Source organism: Myotis yumanensis, unplaced genomic scaffold (assembly GCF_028538775.1).
Source record: "Myotis yumanensis isolate MYYU_CA2020_CCGP unplaced genomic scaffold, mMyoYum1.0.hap1 SCAF_5, whole genome shotgun sequence".
Lineage (NCBI taxonomy): Eukaryota > Metazoa > Chordata > Mammalia > Chiroptera > Vespertilionidae > Myotis > Myotis yumanensis.
In genome coordinates this window covers 90,963,007-90,982,008 of record NW_027223756.1, presented here as the reverse complement: position 1 = coordinate 90,982,008, position 19,002 = coordinate 90,963,007, and the positions used below count along the sequence as shown (strand labels likewise).

The window sequence follows — 19,002 nt, the reverse complement described above, 5'->3', positions numbered from 1 at the left end:
TGGCCAAGGGCCAAGTACACGTCAGTGTGGAGGGGAGTGACAGTTGGGGCCCAGAGCACCCCTTCTCGAGTCTCCACCAGTGGAACAACAGTGTGGGTGAGGGACAGTCACCAAGGACAGAGTCCCTGTCCTCAGAGCAGTTTCCTCTAACCAGGAAGCCACTGTGGCCCCACAGGTGTACGCAGAAGAACATGAACTGCTGATCAGAGACCCTCGGCCACATGGCTTCTTGGCCATCGCACATCCCTTCTACAGGCAACCTGCGATGGACATACATGCCCGGCACCCATTCCAGGAGTGGCATGGTCACTCATCTGCTGCAACCCAGAGGGCTTGAGGTCCATGGGCCCATGTCAGAGCCTGCAACCTGGCAGGTGGGAGTGTGGCAGTCAAAGCTGTAGCCTTCCTGAGGCCTGAGAGCACGTCAAAAAAATGCAAACTTGTAGCCAACATAAAAAAATAAAATAAAATAGATTTTTTAGATTAACTTAAATATCAGAATTGCTGGATTCTCCTGAAACACTATAAGTGCCAAAAACTTGGGGCCTGAATTCCTGGCTGGTGATATTTCATCAGCCAGCGTAGGACCACGGCTCCCCTGCCTCCCAGGCATGGGCATTGCATAAATCCCCTCACACCCCAAGCCTGAGCCCAGGCTCTGAGAGGGTCAGTACACCCTGAGGTCACCCAGCTGGCTGCAGACCTAGGGCCGCCAAGCCCAGCTTGTCCCTGCCGTTCTTTGCTCCAGCACGGCAGCTGCATGGCCTGACCCAAGGCCCAGAGGGAGGAAGCCCCAACCCCACCCCCAGAAGCAGACCAACTGGGATGGAAAGGTGCAGAGCTAGCAGACTGCATGTGGGCCAAGAGAGGCCCAGAATGCAGGTCTCTCCCTGAGCCAAAACCCTGAAGAAATCCACTGCTGCCTGTCCGGTGTTTAACCATTAGAGGCCCCAGCTACAGTAGATGCTCCAATGCCATGAGGCCTGTAAAGTCCTGGGGAGGGAACAGTGGCAAAATCAGAGGGGCCAGCAACCAGGCCTGGAGAGCACAGGATTGCTCAAGAGCTGGAGGCTCCTGGAGAGCAGCCTACACTATACCCCCACCCAGTCCCTACAAGAGGGAACAGCTCAACACAGCCCAGGAGCCCGGCCACTCACACTGGATCCTGTCTTTGCCCTTCAGCAGTCCCAGAAAATCCTGTGTGTCTGGCCCAGCTGGCTGATCACATCCAGGGAGGGTCCACTGGGCACTGCCCAGGTCCAGCAGGACAGGAGGCCTGGGTAGGTACCTAGAGACACAGGGAGCTAGTTGACTGAGGGTGCTGGAAAGGAGGCAGCAAGGGAAGCCAGCAGGCCTGTGCTGGCTGGAACGAGCTCTGGCAGCTTATGTGCTCACCCACAGCATAAATAGGTCCTGGTTCTCCAGGCAGAGTTGGGCATCAAATGAAGAAAAAAGATAGAGGATTCCTGAGTGAGAGGTCATGTATAAAACAAGCAGGAAATGGGGAGTGGGGGAGGCCAGGCGGCCAAGGAGGTGACACTGAAGCTGGGAAAAGTACTCCAGGTGGGAGGCCCAGAAAGTGCAAAGGCCCTGGGGTCAGAGTGAGCATACTGGGGGAGGGCCAGCATGAAGGGGGACAAGAAGGCCAGGCCAGGCTGCCTACCTATTAGTAAGTGATGGGGGAAGGGAAGGGCTCAGAGTCTCTTGGGACCTTACTCTGAATGTGATGAGAAGCCAATGGAAGAATTCAAGCCAGAGTGACCTGAGCCACCTTCCCTTGCAGGGTCCCTGGTGCTGAGAGGAGCTGGACAGAGGGGCCAGGTGGGGGAAGCAAAGAGCCCATCCATGGCAGGTGGGCATAGGACTCCTGAACCCAGTGTATTCCAGGATGGGGCCCGATGTGACGTGTGGAGAGCTGAGTTGTGGTACAGGCACAAGTACGACCACCCAGGGCAGATGTGACCTGGAGACTCTCCTGTCCCGGGAACTGTGTGCTCTCAGGTCACACACTCCCATGGGTGCACTTACAGCTTCCCACTGGGTCCCAAGAGGGTATCAACAAGTTCACTAGCTCACCCCACTTCTCACCCACACCCACATGTGGACATAGCCCCTGGCCAGACCCCAGACACATTCTGTCTGTCCCCTTCTCACCCCTATACAGGCATTTCCTCCCAGTTTCTTCCTCCTCCCCATCCGGTCTCTTCCTAGATGATTATGAAAGGTGCAGCAGCTGTCCTAGGCTTCCTATCACCCCACCTGTCCCTGCACCAGGGGTTGAGACCGCCTACAAGCTTCCCACCACCACCTTCAGGAAGTCTAACATACCTGCAGGAACACAAGGCCGAGACAGAGCCTTCTAGGATCCTGTCCCCTTAGACACCACCTTTTCATGTGTATAGCCCCTCTGCAACTGCTCTGTCCTCCACCAGGTGCATCTTTTCCTGTCCCCTGGGCAAACATCACTCAGGGCATCACTGGGCTCAAGGTGGCCCCTCATCATGTCCCACCAACACCCACTGCCCCAGAAATAGCTGCAGCCCCTGTACTTCCAAGTGCCATGAGGCTCAAAGCAGGCACTGGTGTGTCATTGGGGGCACCTCTCCAGCCTGGCACCCATGGCGGCCCTTCAGAGGGGCCCCCCTTCCTCCTCAGCCCCCGACTCCTCCCCTGGTCTTGGTCCTGGAGTTGAGCTTCCTCAAACACGGCTCTCGGTGCTTCTAGAGTCACTCCTCTAGGGAGGGCCCAAATGCCAAGTTACCCTCAGAACTCTCTGTGATATACTAGGACCATCCTCCATCCAGCAGCTCCCACCAGGCTCTCATTCTCTTAATCCTCCACCCCACAACCCTGCTCCACTGGCCCTGGAGACAGTGCCATATCTTTCCTAAGTCACAGCCAGAAACCCAGGGGTAGTCCCATTCCTCCCTCGAGCATCCCCAGCACAGTTGGCCTCGTAGTCACCTGAGCCCCCCAGGTCCCAGGCCTCCTGCACTTGGTCTCCTCGTTCCACTGACCAATCTTTTATCAAGCTCTTCCTAAACTCAAAGCCAATCTAGATCTCCTTTTCCCTTTCCTCACAGCCAGCTTCAGGATCACATCTAAGCTATCCAGCTTGGCTCTTGGGGGCCCGTAGCAATCTGGCTTCCATTCTCATTCTCTCCTTTCTAGCCACTTGTCCCCCACCCAGAGTCACCTTGCACCACATTCATGCCCACCACAACCTCCCGCCAGGCTCTGTGTCTTTATACCCACGGTTCCTCTCCTCCAGAAGATCCTTTCCCCCACCCGCTTCCTGTCCCACCCACCACAGAGCTCTCCTTCAGGCAGCCCTCCTGTAGCCTCCTCTTCCCTCTAAGTCAGTAGCTCCTCAGGGTGATCAATCAGCAAACACAACTTCCTCTGCAGATCAACAATGTGCAGGTCCAATTCTCACCCACTGACATAGTTAACCCCAATTATGTGTTTTCTCAGGGTCACAACTGGGAGGAGAAGAGCAGGAGTTCATTCTGTTAAGATGGCAACAAGACCCAAAGCTATCTACAGTCAAGGCAATCCCTATCAAAATCCTAAAAATGTTTTGTGCAGAAATAGAAAAACCCACCATAAAATTTATATGGGATCTCAAGAGACCTTGAATAGCCAAGACAATCTTTAAAAAGAAGAATAAAGTGGGAGAACTCACGCTTCCTGATTTCTAAACTTACTATAAAACTACAGGAGTCAAGACAGTGGGGTACTGGCATAAAGACAGACATGTATAGACCAATGAAATAGAGAGCCCAGAAATAAACCTTTGTGTATATATGGTCAAATGATTTTTGACAAGGGTGCCAAGACCATTCAGTAGGGAAAGGAAGTATTTTCAACAAATGATGCTGGGAAAACTGGATATCCACATGAAAAGACTAAAGTTGGACCAATACTTTATACCATATATAAAAATTAACTCAACATGGATCAAAGACTAAAGCTAAAACTATAAAACTATAACGAAAACTGTAAAAGCTAAAACTGTAAAACTCAAAACAGAGGAAAAGCTTCATAATGTGAGATTTGGCAATGACTTCTTGGCTATCACACCAAAAGCAGTCAGCAAAAGAAAAAATATGTAAACTGGAGTTTGTCAAAATTAAAAACATTTGCGTGTCAAAGTACACAATCAACAGAGTGAAAAGGCCCCATTCCCATGGAACGTGAGAAAATATTTGCAAATCATATTATCTGATAAGGGGTTAATATACAGAATATATACAGAACTACTAAAACTCAACAATAAAAATAAATAACTGGATTGAAAAAATGGGCAAAGGAGCCCTAGCCAGTGTTGCTCAGGGGGTAGGAGCATAGTACCATACACAGAAAGGTCTCGGGTTCAATTCCGGGTCAGGGCACATAACCTAGATTTTTAAAAAATATATTTGTATTGATTTCAGCGAGGAAGGGAGAGGAGAGAGAGATAGAAACATCAATGAATAGAGAGAATCATTGATCGGCTGCCTCCTGAAATCCCCAGCGTGGGGATTGAGCCCGCAACCCAGGCATGTGCCCTGACCGGGAATCAAACAGTTCATAGGTCAACACTCAACCAATAAGCCACGCTGGCTGGGCCACATACTTAGATTTCAGGTTCAATCCCCAGCCCCAGTTGGGGCACGTGCAGGAGGCAACCGACCTATGTTTCTCTCTCACATCTCTCTCTCTTCCTGGCTCTCTAAAAATCAGAGAAAATGTTCTCAGGTAAGTATTTAAAAAAAAAGAAAATGGACAAAGGACTTCAAGGAATATTTCTCCAAACAAGATTTACAAACAGCCAATAAGCACATGAAAAGATGCTCAACATCACTCATCACCAGGTAAATACAAATCAAAACCATGACCTACCACCTCTGGGCCTGCTAATTAAAAAAAATAAAACAATAATTGTTAATGAGGCTGTGGAAAAATTGGAACCCTTGTGCACTACTGATGATAATGCAGCTCCTGTGAAAAACAGTATGGAGGTTCCTTGAAAAATTAAACATAGAATTATCATATGACCCAGCAATCCCAATCCTGGGTATATACCAACAAAAAAATGGAAGCAGGGATTCGAAAAGATATTTGTACAGATGGCCCCCAACTTACAATTTTTCAACTTTATATAATGGTGTGAAAGCAATACAAATAATAAATTACATTAACTATTTAACACTTTATTATACACTAGGCTTTGTGTTAGATGATTTTGCCCAACTGTAGGCTAATGTAAGTGTTCTGAGCACATTTTAGGCTATGCTAAGCTATATTTGGTAGGATAGGTGTATTAAATGCATTTTGACTTACAATAGGTTTATCAGAACTTTAACCCCATCATTAAGTCGAGGAGCATCTTCATTTATCTGTACACCCATGTTCACAGCAGCATTATTCACAATAACCAAAAGGTGGAAGCAACTCAAATGTCCACTGAAAGGTGAATGAATAAACAAAATACGATACATATAATGGAATATTATGCAGCCTTAAAAAGGAAGGACATCTGACACCTGCTACAACATTGATGAACCTTGAGGACATTAAACTCAGTAAAATAAGACATACACAAAAAGGCAACTACTGTGTGATTCCACTTATATAAAGTCCCTAGAGGAGTTAGATCCATAAAGACAGGAAGAAGAATGGTGAGTGCCACAGGATGGCGGAAGGGAATGGAGAGTTAGTGCTCAATGAGTTTCAGTTATGCAAGATGAAAAATTCTGGAGCTGGATGGTGATGGCTGCACAACAATGTAAATGTACTTAATGCCACTAAACTGTACACTTAAAAATGGTTAGGCCCAGCCAGTGTGACTCAGTGGTTGAGCATCGACCCATGCACCAAGAGGTCACCAGTTCAATTCCTGGTCAGGGTACATGGCCGGGCTGGGGGCTCAATCCTCAGTAGGGGGCGTGCAGGAGGCAGCCATTCAATATTGATGTTTCTCGTTGAAGTTTCTATCTCTCTCGCCCTCTTCCTTTTTCTCTCTCTAAAATCAATAAAAACATTTTTCAGAAATGGTTAAGATAGCCCAGCTGGCATGGCTCAGTGGTTGAGTCGACCTATGAACCAGGAGGTCACGATTAGATTCCCAGTCAGGACACATGCCCAAGTTGTGGGCTTGATCCCCAGTGTGGGGTGTACAGGAGGCAGCCAATCAATGATTATCTCTCATCATTGATGTTTCTATCTCTCTCTCTCCCTCTCCCTTCCTCTCTGAAATCAATAAAAATATATTTTTTAAAAATGGTTAAGCCCTAGCTGGTTTGGCTCAGTGGATAGTGTCAGTCTGGGGACTGAAGGGTCCTGGGTTCGATTCCAGTCAAGGGCATATGCCTGGGTTGTGAGCTCCACCCCCAGTGGGGGGGGGGGGGGGGCGTTGGGGGGGGCGTGCAGGAGGCAGCCAATCAATGATTCTCTCTTGTCACTGATGTTTCTATCTCTCCCTCTCCCTTCCTCTCTGAAATCAATAAAAATACATATTTTTAAAAAATGGTTAAGATGGTAAATTTTGTCATGTATTTTCACCACAACTTTAAAAAAGAAAATTAGCACTTCACTTGTGTAGGATTCCTGCCAAAAACACACCACCTTAGCCCAAACCAAACTGTGACTGATAGTCTACAAAAAGACTGGGCAGTTCTCTTCAAGGGGGTAAAGATTGTGGACAATGCAGAAACCCTGAGCAATGATCACAGATCAGAGAGGATTGTGACACAATGACTAAACCTAATGTGGGAGCCTGGAGGGATCAATCCTAGGCCAGAGAAAGGTCACCAGGAGACATCTGGGGAAATCCAAATGCAGTCTGGAGTCTAGTTCATAGAATGTTATGATGCTGTTGTCCTGGTTGGATCAGCCCACCCTGGTCACGTGAGATGTTCACAGTCAGGAGCCACAGGAACTGTCTGTACTGTCTTTGCATCTTTTCACAAAATCTAAAATTATCTCAAAAGAAAAAGTACAAAGAAACGAATACACCCCCTCTCCCTGAAAAGGACACTCAACAGACATTCATAGTAGTGTCATGGCATCTGTCACATGTCAAGCCATGGCACATGGGTGTGCCAAGTAAGACCCTATGTTATGCTGGCCCACGGGCACACCGATGCTGGCCAGGCACAAGGCTAAGAGCTTTGGGAGGGCATATCATCTAATCTGAACAACTCTACAGAGGGAAACTGAGGCACAGAAAGGAATCAGTTGGGGAAAGCTAGTAGAGGCAGAGCCCAAACCGCAATGACAATCCACTTGGCCAGGTGCTGAGGGGGCCACATGGCAGGCTCTTGGGCACAGGTGGCCCCCAGCAGGCCCCCTATTAGGGACCCTTAAAGTTCCTCCCTCTACAATTGCTGAGCCAGTGGCAGGAATCAGCGGCAATTTGCCATTTTGGGCATGAAAGAGGCTGCTGGGCCCATAAATCACTCTGGAGGCTGTGCACTGATTCTGTGACAATTAAATGAGCTGCTCCTGTCCTAATTATAGCTATCAAACCCTGTCTGCCTGAAAGGACAGAGAGGTAGAGACAGTACAATGCTCACAGGTGTGAAAGGACCCGTGGAAGAGGGCAGCAGGGGTCTGCCTCTTCAGCCACTTGAGAAACACTAAAACTGACTTCAATATGAGGGAGGCTCTTTAGCCAAGAGGACATGGACACAGTGGCCACTCTGAGCCTCCAGCAGGGTGGACAGCTCTCGTATCAATGTGGGGTGCACTCCACCTCCCGGTGTCCCCAATCCAAGGACTAGCAGCCCTGCAGAGCCAGCCCTGGGAACTCTGCCTCCCAGAGACTACCACGTGAGTGACCAGTTGGCATGTACCCACCCATCTCTACATCCAGGTGAGCTGTATCAGATGCACAGAGGAAAGGAGTACTTTGAGTTTTCTGTTTCCATCAAAGTTTTGAGACATAAATTATTTTTTATTTATAAAGGCATGGCAGCACACCTCCCTGCAATCTCAGCTGGCAGGAAAGGGACAGCCTGTAAGTGTTCTCAGGGTCTTCGTCCCTTGACAGGAAGCCCAAGGCACTGTACACTCAGAAGACCACAGAGCTCCAAGGCTGTATCTGGGAACGGGGCAAACGGGGCACAGACAGTTAACAGCCGATAAGGAGGAAAGTGTCCTTCACTGTATATTCAACCTCTGGACAGAAGATCATGCTCCAGATTTGAGGTGAGACTCCCATGACCAGTGAAGCATCAGGATAGACTTGGAGAAGGAAGACTTTCATGTACTGAATTAGGGCTCGAGGTATCCTCTCTCCTTCAGAAATGTCTTTCCTTGTACTGAGGCCACCAGAACATTAAATAGAAGCCATTTAATATAAACCTCCCTGTTCAGGCCCCTGGGAATCAGATTCCTGATTTCAGGTGGAAGAACTGCCAAATCAGCAAGTCTGAATTCATTCCCTGGTGCCACCCTCTCTCCGGGGACACCTGCCCCAACACCCTCTCAGGTCCCTGAAGGCTCCTCCTTGCTCTTTCCAGGCCTATCCCTAGATGGTGGTTGGAGGAATCTTTGCTAAACCTGCATCTCAAGTCAGGTCCTGTTCCTAACCTTACCTGAGTACCCCCCAACCCCAGAACCAGGCCCATGAAGAATTACCCACTGAGCTCAGCTAGCCCCTGCTGCCACTACAGGCTTCACACTCCCCACCTCCATGACTCAGCCTCATCCCAGGGGGCTCAGCCCAAATGTCACCTCCCCCATAAGGCCCCCACTCCATTTCACTCTCTCAGAGCTGTGACCTCAGGGCCATGGCCAGGGACCAGTTGGCCACTGGCATGGTTTCCTCTGAGGGAAGGGCTCCATCTGACTTATTCTGCAGGGCATCCCCAGGGCCCAGCACAGGGTGGGTGCTCAAAAAGTACCAACTAAAGGAGGGCTTTTCCATCCAAACCCTAGCTTCTGCAGGCACCTCATGGGGGACCTTGTCGGAGTACTTGGTGTTTCTCACATTCTCCCCAGGGCACTCAGAGGTTCCCAACTGCCCCTGCCTATCCCAACCCATCCTGTAACACACTGCGTGTGGTCAATACAAATTCAAAGTTTCTCCCGGAAGTAGTTTGGAAAAACTTGAGCTCTGCTAAGACCACCATGCTACCCACCTGGCTCCATGCCCCTCAGTGCTTGATTCACTCTCCCAGATGGAGAACAGGTCCCCACAACACACTCCCACTGCTTAAGTGGGGAGCCTGACACTGTGATGGGAAACGTAGGAGATTCTAGAGCAGCGGTTCTCAACCTGTGGGTCGCGACCCCTTTGGGGATCGAACGACCCTTTCACAGGGGTCGCCTAAGACCATCGGAAAACACATACATATAATTACATATTGTCTTTGTGATTAACCACTATGCTTTAATTATGTCCAATTTGTAACAATGAAATTGGGGGTCACCACAACATGAGGAACTGTATTAAAGGGTTGCGGCATTAGGAAGGTAAAGAACCACTGTTCTAGAGTGAATAGGAGCCTGCCCTCAGGGAGGTCACAATCCAGTGCCTGCATAGCGCCTGCTGAATGCCCACTATGCACCGCTCAGTGTCTGCTGTGTATACCCTGTGTGCCTGCTGTATACCTGCTGAATGCTTGCTGACTACACGTGTGCCTTCTGTGTGTCCATCTAATACTTGTTATGTACCTGCTGAATACATGTGTGCCTGCTGAGCATGTGCCAAGAGTCTACTAAATGCCTGCCATATGCCCACTGAGTGCTGCCTGCCATGTGTTAGCAGTGCACATCTCCAAAATCTCAGAAGCGAGCACACAGAGAGCATCTGTGTGCAGGGCCCCATTTTGAACACACTACACGGGTTAACCCATCTAAGTGTTGCCACTGTCACTCCCACTTTACAAAGAGGGAGTGAAACCCAGAGGGGATGACTGGGTCTAAACTCACCTAGGAGTAAGCAAAGAGAAGCCTGCTGTGGGACTCTGTCAGGCATCAGGTACTGTGGAATCCTCTGTGCCACACTTTGTTCCCATCTAGCAAATAATAAATATTGACTCTCTCCATGTCCTTGGACCATGAGGCATTTGGTGGGTTCCTTGTTTGTGAACCTGGACCCCCATCCAGCCAGTGGTACCCCCCTTTGCCCTGGGGGCCTAGCTGGACATGATGGCAGGAAGGAGGAGAGAAGAGGAGATCAGAGACATCCTGGCCAGAAACAAAAGATGTCTGGTCCCCCATCACAGCCAGGGAGCCACTACCTTGTCTTCCTTCCTCTCATCTCCCAATAAATGCTGTCATTATTATCCCCTAAATGCCCCAAATCAGCCTTCCCTCTGTCCTCACCATGGGCCACTCCAAGCTTCTGTGCCCACTCCTTCGCCTGGCTGCTTGAATGCATGGAATGAACACAATGCATATCTGGTTTATAAAACACCAGGGACAGCCACCAAGGTCTTCAACCGATGGTTATGAACTGAAGCTTAGCAAACACCATGATCCTCCATGGCTGCGTTAAGAAATACACAGGGCCCCAGGTTCAGACACCGGTTCAAACCCAGCACCTCCACATACAATGAACCATAGGACCTCCCACACCTGTTTCTCATTTGGAAAACAGAGGAAGCAATAGGCTCTTCCTCTGGGTCACTGCAACAACCCACTGGGTACATGCACATGGGCTTTAGCACCTCTAGTCACTCACGTTGCCATCCCGCTGGAACTCTCCGTGGTTCCCCATCACCCACATGCAAGGCCTGGCCCAGGGCCCTCCACCACTCAACTGCTTCCCTCCTAGAGCTCTGCCCAAGCAGCCTATGCTCCTTGAACCATTTCCTCAGCATGCCAGGTTCCAGCAGCCTGGAAGGCTCTCTCCTACCCTGACCAGCTGGCAAACTCCCAGAGCAGTATGGATGGGAGAACATATACAGTCACTGGGTTAGTCCAAGCCTGGGTCCAACCCCGGTTCTCCTACCTCTAACACTCTCCAAGCCTCTGTCTCCCCCTCTGTAAACCAGGGAGGATGCCATCAGCTGCAGTGGATGTTGTCACATGTCTCATGGAATCGGGGGCCTCCACCCAACCTTCTGTACCTGCATAATCCCAGCACATAAAGGAGCGTACAACAGGGCTACTGGGGCCAGCTGGTTCTCTGGTGTAGGGCCATCCTGGGCACTGCAGGGTGTTGAGCTGAATCCCTAATCCCCCAAGACATGACAACCAAAATTGTCTCCATTATATTTACAAGTGCTCCCAGGGACAGAATCAGCAGGGAACACTCATTTGTGATGCTCCCCCAGGACTGCACTCAGGCCAGTACCTCCCAGGCCAGATCCCATCCCTGACCTCTGAGCGGCATTTCCCAGAGGGTCCTGTTTAAAAATAAATCCCCAGTACCAAAGACTAAATCCCAGGCACTAAAGCTGTCACCTCCCCTCACTGGAGCAACAATGAAGGGAGCCCCAGGCCCTGAGCCGAAACCAAAAACGCCCCCAGGACAGGCAGCAGCAGAGAAAGGCCAAAGCAGCCTTCCACAATGCCCAGGATGGCCTGGCAGTGTAACCTAATTAACCCAACCAGGACCACAAGGCTCACCACATGGGCAAGAGTCACCTGGCACTGTATCCGTGGCCAGCCCTGGGGACAGTGATAGCAAACACCCTCTCTGGCTGTATGGACCACAATGACCACTAGGCCATTGAGGGCTAGACAGCCTGCTCACCCCCAGACTGAGGCTGAACCTCTCCCTCCACCTGGCACAACCCTGGTGACTACAGCACCCAGGCCTCCTAGCAAGGCCTGCATGGAAGGATCCTCAGAGCCCCATTTAGAATTCGGGTACCCACACCGGACCTGCAGAAGCAGAATCTTGGGATAGCCTAGGAGTCCTACTCTTCAGCTACCAGATGGTTCAAAGGCCCCTGAAAGTAGGAGAACTGACTCCCACCATCCTCCAGATCTTCCATGTTGCTCCAGGTCAGCAGATCTCAAACTGAAGATGAGAACCATTGGCCAGTAGTGGCAAACTCCTTCTGTAAAGGGCCAGATGGTAAATATTTTTGCCTCTCCAGGCTATATGGTCTCTGTCACAATGACTCAACTCTGCCATACACCAGGCATAAGCAAATGGGCATGGCCATGTTCTAATAAAACTTTATTTACAAGAACAGGCCAAGTAGCCCAAGTGGGCTCTGTGAACAGCAGAGGTTCTAGATTGTACTTTGAATTTCTTGTTCTGGACACATCATATGTGCTCATCCAGGGGCTGAACACCAGCTTTGTCTCTTCCCAGCTGGGACCTCAGTTTCCTCATATGTACGGCGGGGGTGGGGGGGGGTGTACAGAAGGCAACCGATCGATGCTTCTTTCTCACTCTCACTCTCAGCATGTCCTTGAGTGAGAATTAAATTTTTTTTTTTTTTATTTTAGAGAGAGAGGAAGGGAGAGGATGAGAGAGAGAGAGAGAAACATCAATCAGTTGCCTTCTGTACGCACCCCAACTGGGGATCAAACCCGCAACCTGGGCATGTGCCCTGACCAGGCATTGAACCAGCAATCTTTTGGTGCATGGGATGACGCTCAACCAACTCTGAGCCACTTGGCCAGGCAAAAAACATCAACAAAAAAACAACAACAGATTTAAAGGTGGTTTCTATAAGGTACCTGGATTCTGCAGGCTCTCAGCCTGGGGGACAATATCCCAGGTTTACCATCATAGATGACCATCAATCAGGTAAAACAACAGAAATTTATACTCTTATAGTTCTGGAGACTTGGTGTCTAAAATACAGGTGTCAGCCCAGCCGGCGTGGCTCAGTGGTTGAGCATCAACCTCTGAACCAGGAGGTCATGGTTCGATTCTGGTCAGGGCACATGCCCAGATTGCAAGCTTGATCCCACATGTGGGGCATGCAGGAGGCAGTGAATCAATGATTCTCTCTCATCATTGATGTTTCTCTCTCTCTCTCTCCCCCCCCCCCTTCCTCTCTGAAATCAATAAAAAATATATTTTAAAAAAAGAATAATACCTTTGGGGAAAAAGTAAAAAAATAAAATACAGGTGTCTGCAGGGCCATACACTCTCTCTCTCTCTGGAGGCTCTAGGATAGGATCTTTCCTTATCTCTTCCAGCTTCTGGGGCTCTAGGCATCCTTGGCTTGTGGCTGCATCACCCCAGTTTTAGCCATCATTGTCATATGACCTTTTCCCTATGTGTCTCTGTCCTCTCCTCTTTTCATAAAGTCGCCAGTCACTGGATTTAAGACCACCCTAAATCCAGGATGATCACATCTCAAGATTATTAAACTAATTACCTCTGCAGAGATTTCTTTTCCAAATAAGGCCACAGTCACAGATTCTGGGGGTCAGGACATGGGCATATCTTCTTAGGGTTCAATGTGCGCAGCTCACAACCAAGAGAGCACGGAGGCTGCTGGGGCTTTCTTGAGGCAGGGGATGGCTCCCCATCCTCTCAACAGAGCAGCTCATGGAGTCCTGCATGTGTGCATACGTGGAAGCTACAGATGGTACCAAACACTTGGAACAGCCGGCACAGAGGCAAAGGATGCCAAAGCCAGGACTGGGGCCAGGACTGGGGGCGGTCTTCATGCTCAGCTCACCACTGCGCTTTCCGCCAGCCTATGCAGAGCTACCCCTACCACAGGTTAGAGCCAGAAGAACTCCCCGCTTCCTTCAGTGCAGCCAGAGCTGCAGTTAAGCCAAGCCACGTGGACTGCTTTGCACACAGGCTTTTTCTGGCCCTGGGGCTGCTCCCTGGGATGCTCAGAGCCTCCTGTGTCCTGAGCCCCTGGCAAGAAAGTGACGCCCCACATGCAATCCACCTGCACATATTTTGCTCTGATGCCAAAAATACCACCAAAATCCACTGATCCTGCTCAAGCTACGCCCCGCCGAAGTCCCTAACCTAGATGCTACAGTGGCCTTTCACACTATCTGCTGCCCTCCCCTCTCATCCCATTGCCAGTTCAGCTCACACCCATCTTTGTAGAACAGATAATGCCCTCAAATAGTTAAATGGAGAGTTACCATATGACCCAGCAACTCTACTCCTTGGTGTACACCCAAGGGAAAGGAAGACCTGCATCTACATGAGCACTTGGACATAATTAACCATGGCAGCATTATTCACAATGGCCAAAAGGTGGAAACAACACACATGTCCATTGACTGATAAAAGATAAACAAAATGTGGTCCATCCACACAATGGAATATTACTCAGCCATAAAAAGGACTGAAGTACTGACACACACTAGAACATGGATGAACCTCAAAAGTATCATGCAGAGTAAAAGAAACCAGACACAAAAGTCTACATGGTAAATGATTCCATTGATGTGAAATATTCCGAACAGGCAAATCTATGGAGATAGAAAGCAGATTAATGATTGCCAGAGGCTGGGCAATGAGGAATGGCTGCTAATGGGGACATGGTTTCCTTTTGGGGTGACAGAAATATTCTGGAACTAGATAAAAGTAATGGTTACACAACATGGTAAATGTGCTAAAAACCACTGAATGGTGCATTTTAAATGGGTGGGTTGGATGTCTTGGGAATTACATCTCAATACAGCTACTGAAAAAAACAAGCAGCAGCTCAGGCTTCTAACCATCAGACACCCCTCCCTCAGGTGGAATCCAGGGTTCCCAAAGCCACTCCAGCCTCACCTCTCTCACTCTCTCCACAAGCCAGCCTCTCTGTCCTTTGACCTGTTCTTAACTTTGCCAAACCCTCCCCACCCAGGGCCTTGCATCTGTCTGTCCTACAGCTGGGGTGCTCTTACCGGCATAGGGGGCTCTGTCTCACTGTCCAGGTGTTAGCCTCCACTCCCCGCCAAGTCAGTCCACATCACCCTGCTTCTTCTCTCTGCAAGCCTGTGCTTCGTTCATTTGCAGTGATTCTCTCCTGTCCCCATTAAAACCACACCCACTCCCCAAAAGCATGGCCCTTAATGTTCTATATGCTACATTATGCACCTAACCTGATCCCTGGGTCATACTGGACAATCAAAAATGTCATTATGTGGAATGAACACACTACCCCAACTTTATAGATCAGGATTCAAAAAATCTGCCCTGGCCAGTGTGACTCAGTCCACGCACCGAAGGGTCGTGTTCGATTCCCAGTGAAAAGCACGTACCTGGGTTGCAGGCTCCCTCCCATCCCCCTGGATGGGGCGCATGGGGGAGGCAACCAGTTGATAAACCTCTCTCACACACACACACAAAAAAAAACCTCTCTCACATTGATGTTTCTCTCTCTCTCTCTCTCTTTCTCCCCCCGCCCTTCCTCCCTCTCTTCCACTCTCTCTCTGAAAAAGCAATGGAAAGAACGTCCTCAGGTAAGGATTAACAAAACAAAAAAAAGTAAACAAAACAAAAACCTGCTCCAAGTCACACAGCAGAGCACCACAGCCCTTCCCTGCATATCATGCAACCCAAGTCTTAGGGTGGTAGAGGAACATTCATACACCCAACCTTTCTGTGCTGCAACACAAAAGTGGTCTCCCCGACATTACACCCTGTCCCCCCACCCAACCTGGCCCTTATGTCCCTGCTCCCCACGAAGGTGGCAGTGTTGATTTGCTTATCACACTGAATGTCTACTGACTGGCCTTTCACATGGGAAGGCACTGCGAGCATTCCATCACCACTGAGGACCGTGTGTGGACACGCAGAAACACAAGTGGCCCACTCCATGAGTGGGTAAGCTGTCCTACAGAATTCACTGGAGAGGAACAGCTACCAAAAAGGCGATGCCCTATCTGTTAGCATGTGCAGGGGAAACCAAGGTGTCTACTGCAGAGGGAGGTAGTGAGGGAAGGCTGCAGCCACAGAGGGCAGGAGGGGAGCCTGCATCAAGTGGGTTCACTCACCTACACCAGGCACTGCAGAAATGCCATTTGCCACAGGCAATGGCCAAAAGACTGGGAAGAAGCTTGTCCATCCTGGTCCCAGGTTCAAGAAAAGCCATCAGCCTGCCCAGGTGACACAGCCATAAAAGTAGGGGCAGAGCTTTGAACTCTATCTGCCCAGGTGCAAAGGCTGTACCCCTGCCCACTCAGTGTTCCCTCCAAGCCAGATCACTCACTCCTGTGGTAGGGCCATCCATGAATTTTGGGGTGGTGAGCAGCATCCCTGTTCTCTACCCACCATATGCCAGTAGCACCCCCTCCCCCCAGTAAAGACAACTAAAAATGTCTCCAGGCATTGCCATATGCCCCTTAGGGGGCAGAAATGCCCCCAGCAGAGAACACTGTTCTGTCTCTAAAATCCAGTGTAAACTCATCTCTGCCCAGAGACCATGCCCATCCCACCTCCCCAAATCCTGAAGTAAAGGAAGGCAACAGAGAGAGGGAGGAAAGAGATGGGAAATGGTTACTAGGGCTGAGAGAAATGCTATCTCTGTATCTTAAAAATCTTTTCTAAATCCATCAGTGGTGAATGGACAAACAAAATGTAGTCCATCCAAACAATGGAATATTATTCAGTCATAAAAAGGAATTAAGTTTTCTGATTCATGCTACAACATGCATGCACCTTGAAAACATCATGCTGAAAGAAGACAGTCACAAAAGACCACCTAGTGTATGATCCCATTTACATGAAATGTCCAGAATAGGTAAACGCATAGAAGAGAAAGCAGACTGGTGGTTGCCAGGAGCGGGCGGAGGGAGGAATGGGGACTGACTGCTCATCGTACCAGGTTTCTTTTGGGGGAGATGAAAATGTTATTGGAATTAGACAGTGGAGATGATTGCACACTCCATAAATACACTAAAACCCACTAAATTGTATGCTTTAAACAAGTGAATTATATGGTATGTGAACTATATCTCAATAAAGCTGTTAAAGAAACCTTTTCAACAATAATCCATTTTTAACCCCAAGGCAGAAACAGGACCTCCAGTGATAAAGACAGCCATGAATTTCACACAACCCACTTCTTCCTGTCATACTATATACATTTGACACCTACTTGTGCTAGAACACACTACGTGCTGGAGACAACATGATATGGACACTCCTGCCCTCAGAAGCCCTGACTTATGGGGTCAATCCAGTTGCTCACATTCATTCATTCATTCACCAACCATCTCTTCCTCTATGTCCTGAGTGAGAACACGAGCTGCTGGGGTAGGGACAGGAAGCACCTGGCTGACAGTGAGCACCCAACCAATATGTGCCAAATAAATGCATGGAAAGGAAGATACATTCTAGTCCATAAGGTCACAATCTCACAGCGAAACAAATGACTAATGAGAAAATAACATGACCTGAAAATTCCATCTGCAGAATCAGATTGAAGCTGAAGTCACAGAGGTAGGTCTGCCTGAAACGGTCAGGCCAGTGGCCAAATCCAGAAACCAGCCACGTGGGTGTCAAATCCGCCCTGAAGCCTCACGGTGCAGGGTGGGGATCCCACTGCTCTGAGGAATACAGCAGACATTACCAACACCTGTGAAGAGCATCTTGCCTTCTGACCCTCGAGGCAGGGCTTGCTAGACACACTTCACAAAGAACATAAGGCCCGAGGAGCTTCGTACTTTGCTGCGATGGTGCAGCCAGAGAGCTGAGGCTCAGGAGAAAAGCCAGGCCACCAACCTCGGCCCCCACCCAGCCCATGCTCTGGGCCACAGTGGTTCCCGGGTGAGGTGAGCAGACAGCCAGGCCTGCCTCTACACACCGAGCCCACCCAGCCACCCGAGGAAAGCTGACCCCCCACCCTGTTCCTAAAGGCCGGGGCATCTGTGTGCAGCTGTCCTTTGTCTCGGTGGGAGGAGCATCGCCTGGTCCCCACCATACAGGCTGCCCAGGGAAGGGGCAGCTGTCTCCACTCCAAACTCTAGAACTGAGCACATCTGCCTTCCTGACCCCCTTCCGAACCCCCACATCTGACCTTGCCCTATGGAGTCCAGAAGGCCTCTTCCACCTCAGGTCTGCAAGCAGGGCCACCTGTCCTTCCACAGGCTCCCAGGAAGTAAGGCAAGGCACCCCTGATGTAGACACTTGTCCCGCCAAGTAGGGACCATGTGGGATCACTTGTCCCCTCAGGTGACAATATGGGAGCACATATCGACCGCCCCCCACGTACCAGTGATGCTTTCAAGCATCGCCGGTTCCTACGCCTCAGTGTCATCCTGTCACCCCTAGGTAGAGTAACATGGGAGCACCTGGCCCCCTCAGACAGCGACCATGTAGAAACACCTGTCCCCATTAGGTGACAATGATGTAGCGGCACCTGTTCCCTCCAGGCGGTAATGATGCAGCGATCCCTGCCCCTCCAGCTAACAATGATGGGAGGGTACCTGTCCCCCTCAGGTGGCAACGATGTTAGACACCGTCCCCATTAGGGAACGACGATGTAGTGGCACCTGTTCCCTCCAGGTGGTCATGACATGGAGACCCCTGCCCTCCAGGGAGCAGTGATGTGGGGTCACCTGTCCCCCAACAGATACCGAGGATGTGGGGCACCAATCCCGCCCACGACGCCCAAGGAGCGAGGACACCTGTCCCCTCGGGCCAGGCCAAGCCCCGCCCCGCCGCGCGCCCCGCCCCCGCCGCGCGCCCCCGCCCTGTGCACGCGCTGGACACGCGCCTTCTCCTCCGCCCTCTCGGCCCTGAGGGGGTCGGCGCGGCAGCCCCCTCACCCGCGCGGCCCGCGTCAGGCTCAGGTCCTTCATGACCTCCTCGAAGGCCGCCGTCTCCTCCGCCTGCTTCTGGTTGTGCAGCGCGATCTTCTCACTGAATTTCCGCGGATTGTTCGAAGTCGCCATCTTCTCGCCGCCACCTCCTCCTCCTCCTCCTCCGCCTCCTCCTCCTCCTCCTCCTCCACCTCCTTACCCCCCCCCACTCGTCAGGGCCACCGCGCACGCGCCGGCCAGGCCCGCGGGCGGCGGGCGACACGCAGGCGCGGCGGCGGCCGGGACAGCAACGCAGGCACCTCCCGCGCGGCGGGGGTGATGGCGCATGCGCGCGCCTCGCCTGCTCTGTCGTGACCCGCGGGGGAAGCG

General features: G+C 50.5%; 1 protein-coding gene across 8 annotated transcripts in view; it reads right to left on the bottom strand.

The window, feature by feature from the left end:
• CRTC1 (CREB regulated transcription coactivator 1) overlaps positions 1 to 18,782 on the bottom strand; it is a 65,979-nt gene extending 47,197 nt beyond the window's left edge. For all 8 annotated transcript variants that reach the window (XM_070416471.1, XM_070416474.1, XM_070416475.1 and 5 more), the window contains exon 1: positions 18,640 to 18,782. In XM_070416471.1, coding sequence (XP_070272572.1) covers positions 18,640 to 18,765 — 126 coding nt within the window. In that variant the 5' untranslated portion in view covers positions 18,766 to 18,782. The remainder of the gene's footprint in view (positions 1 to 18,639) is intronic.
• Between the last annotated feature and the right edge of the window lie 220 nt (positions 18,783 to 19,002).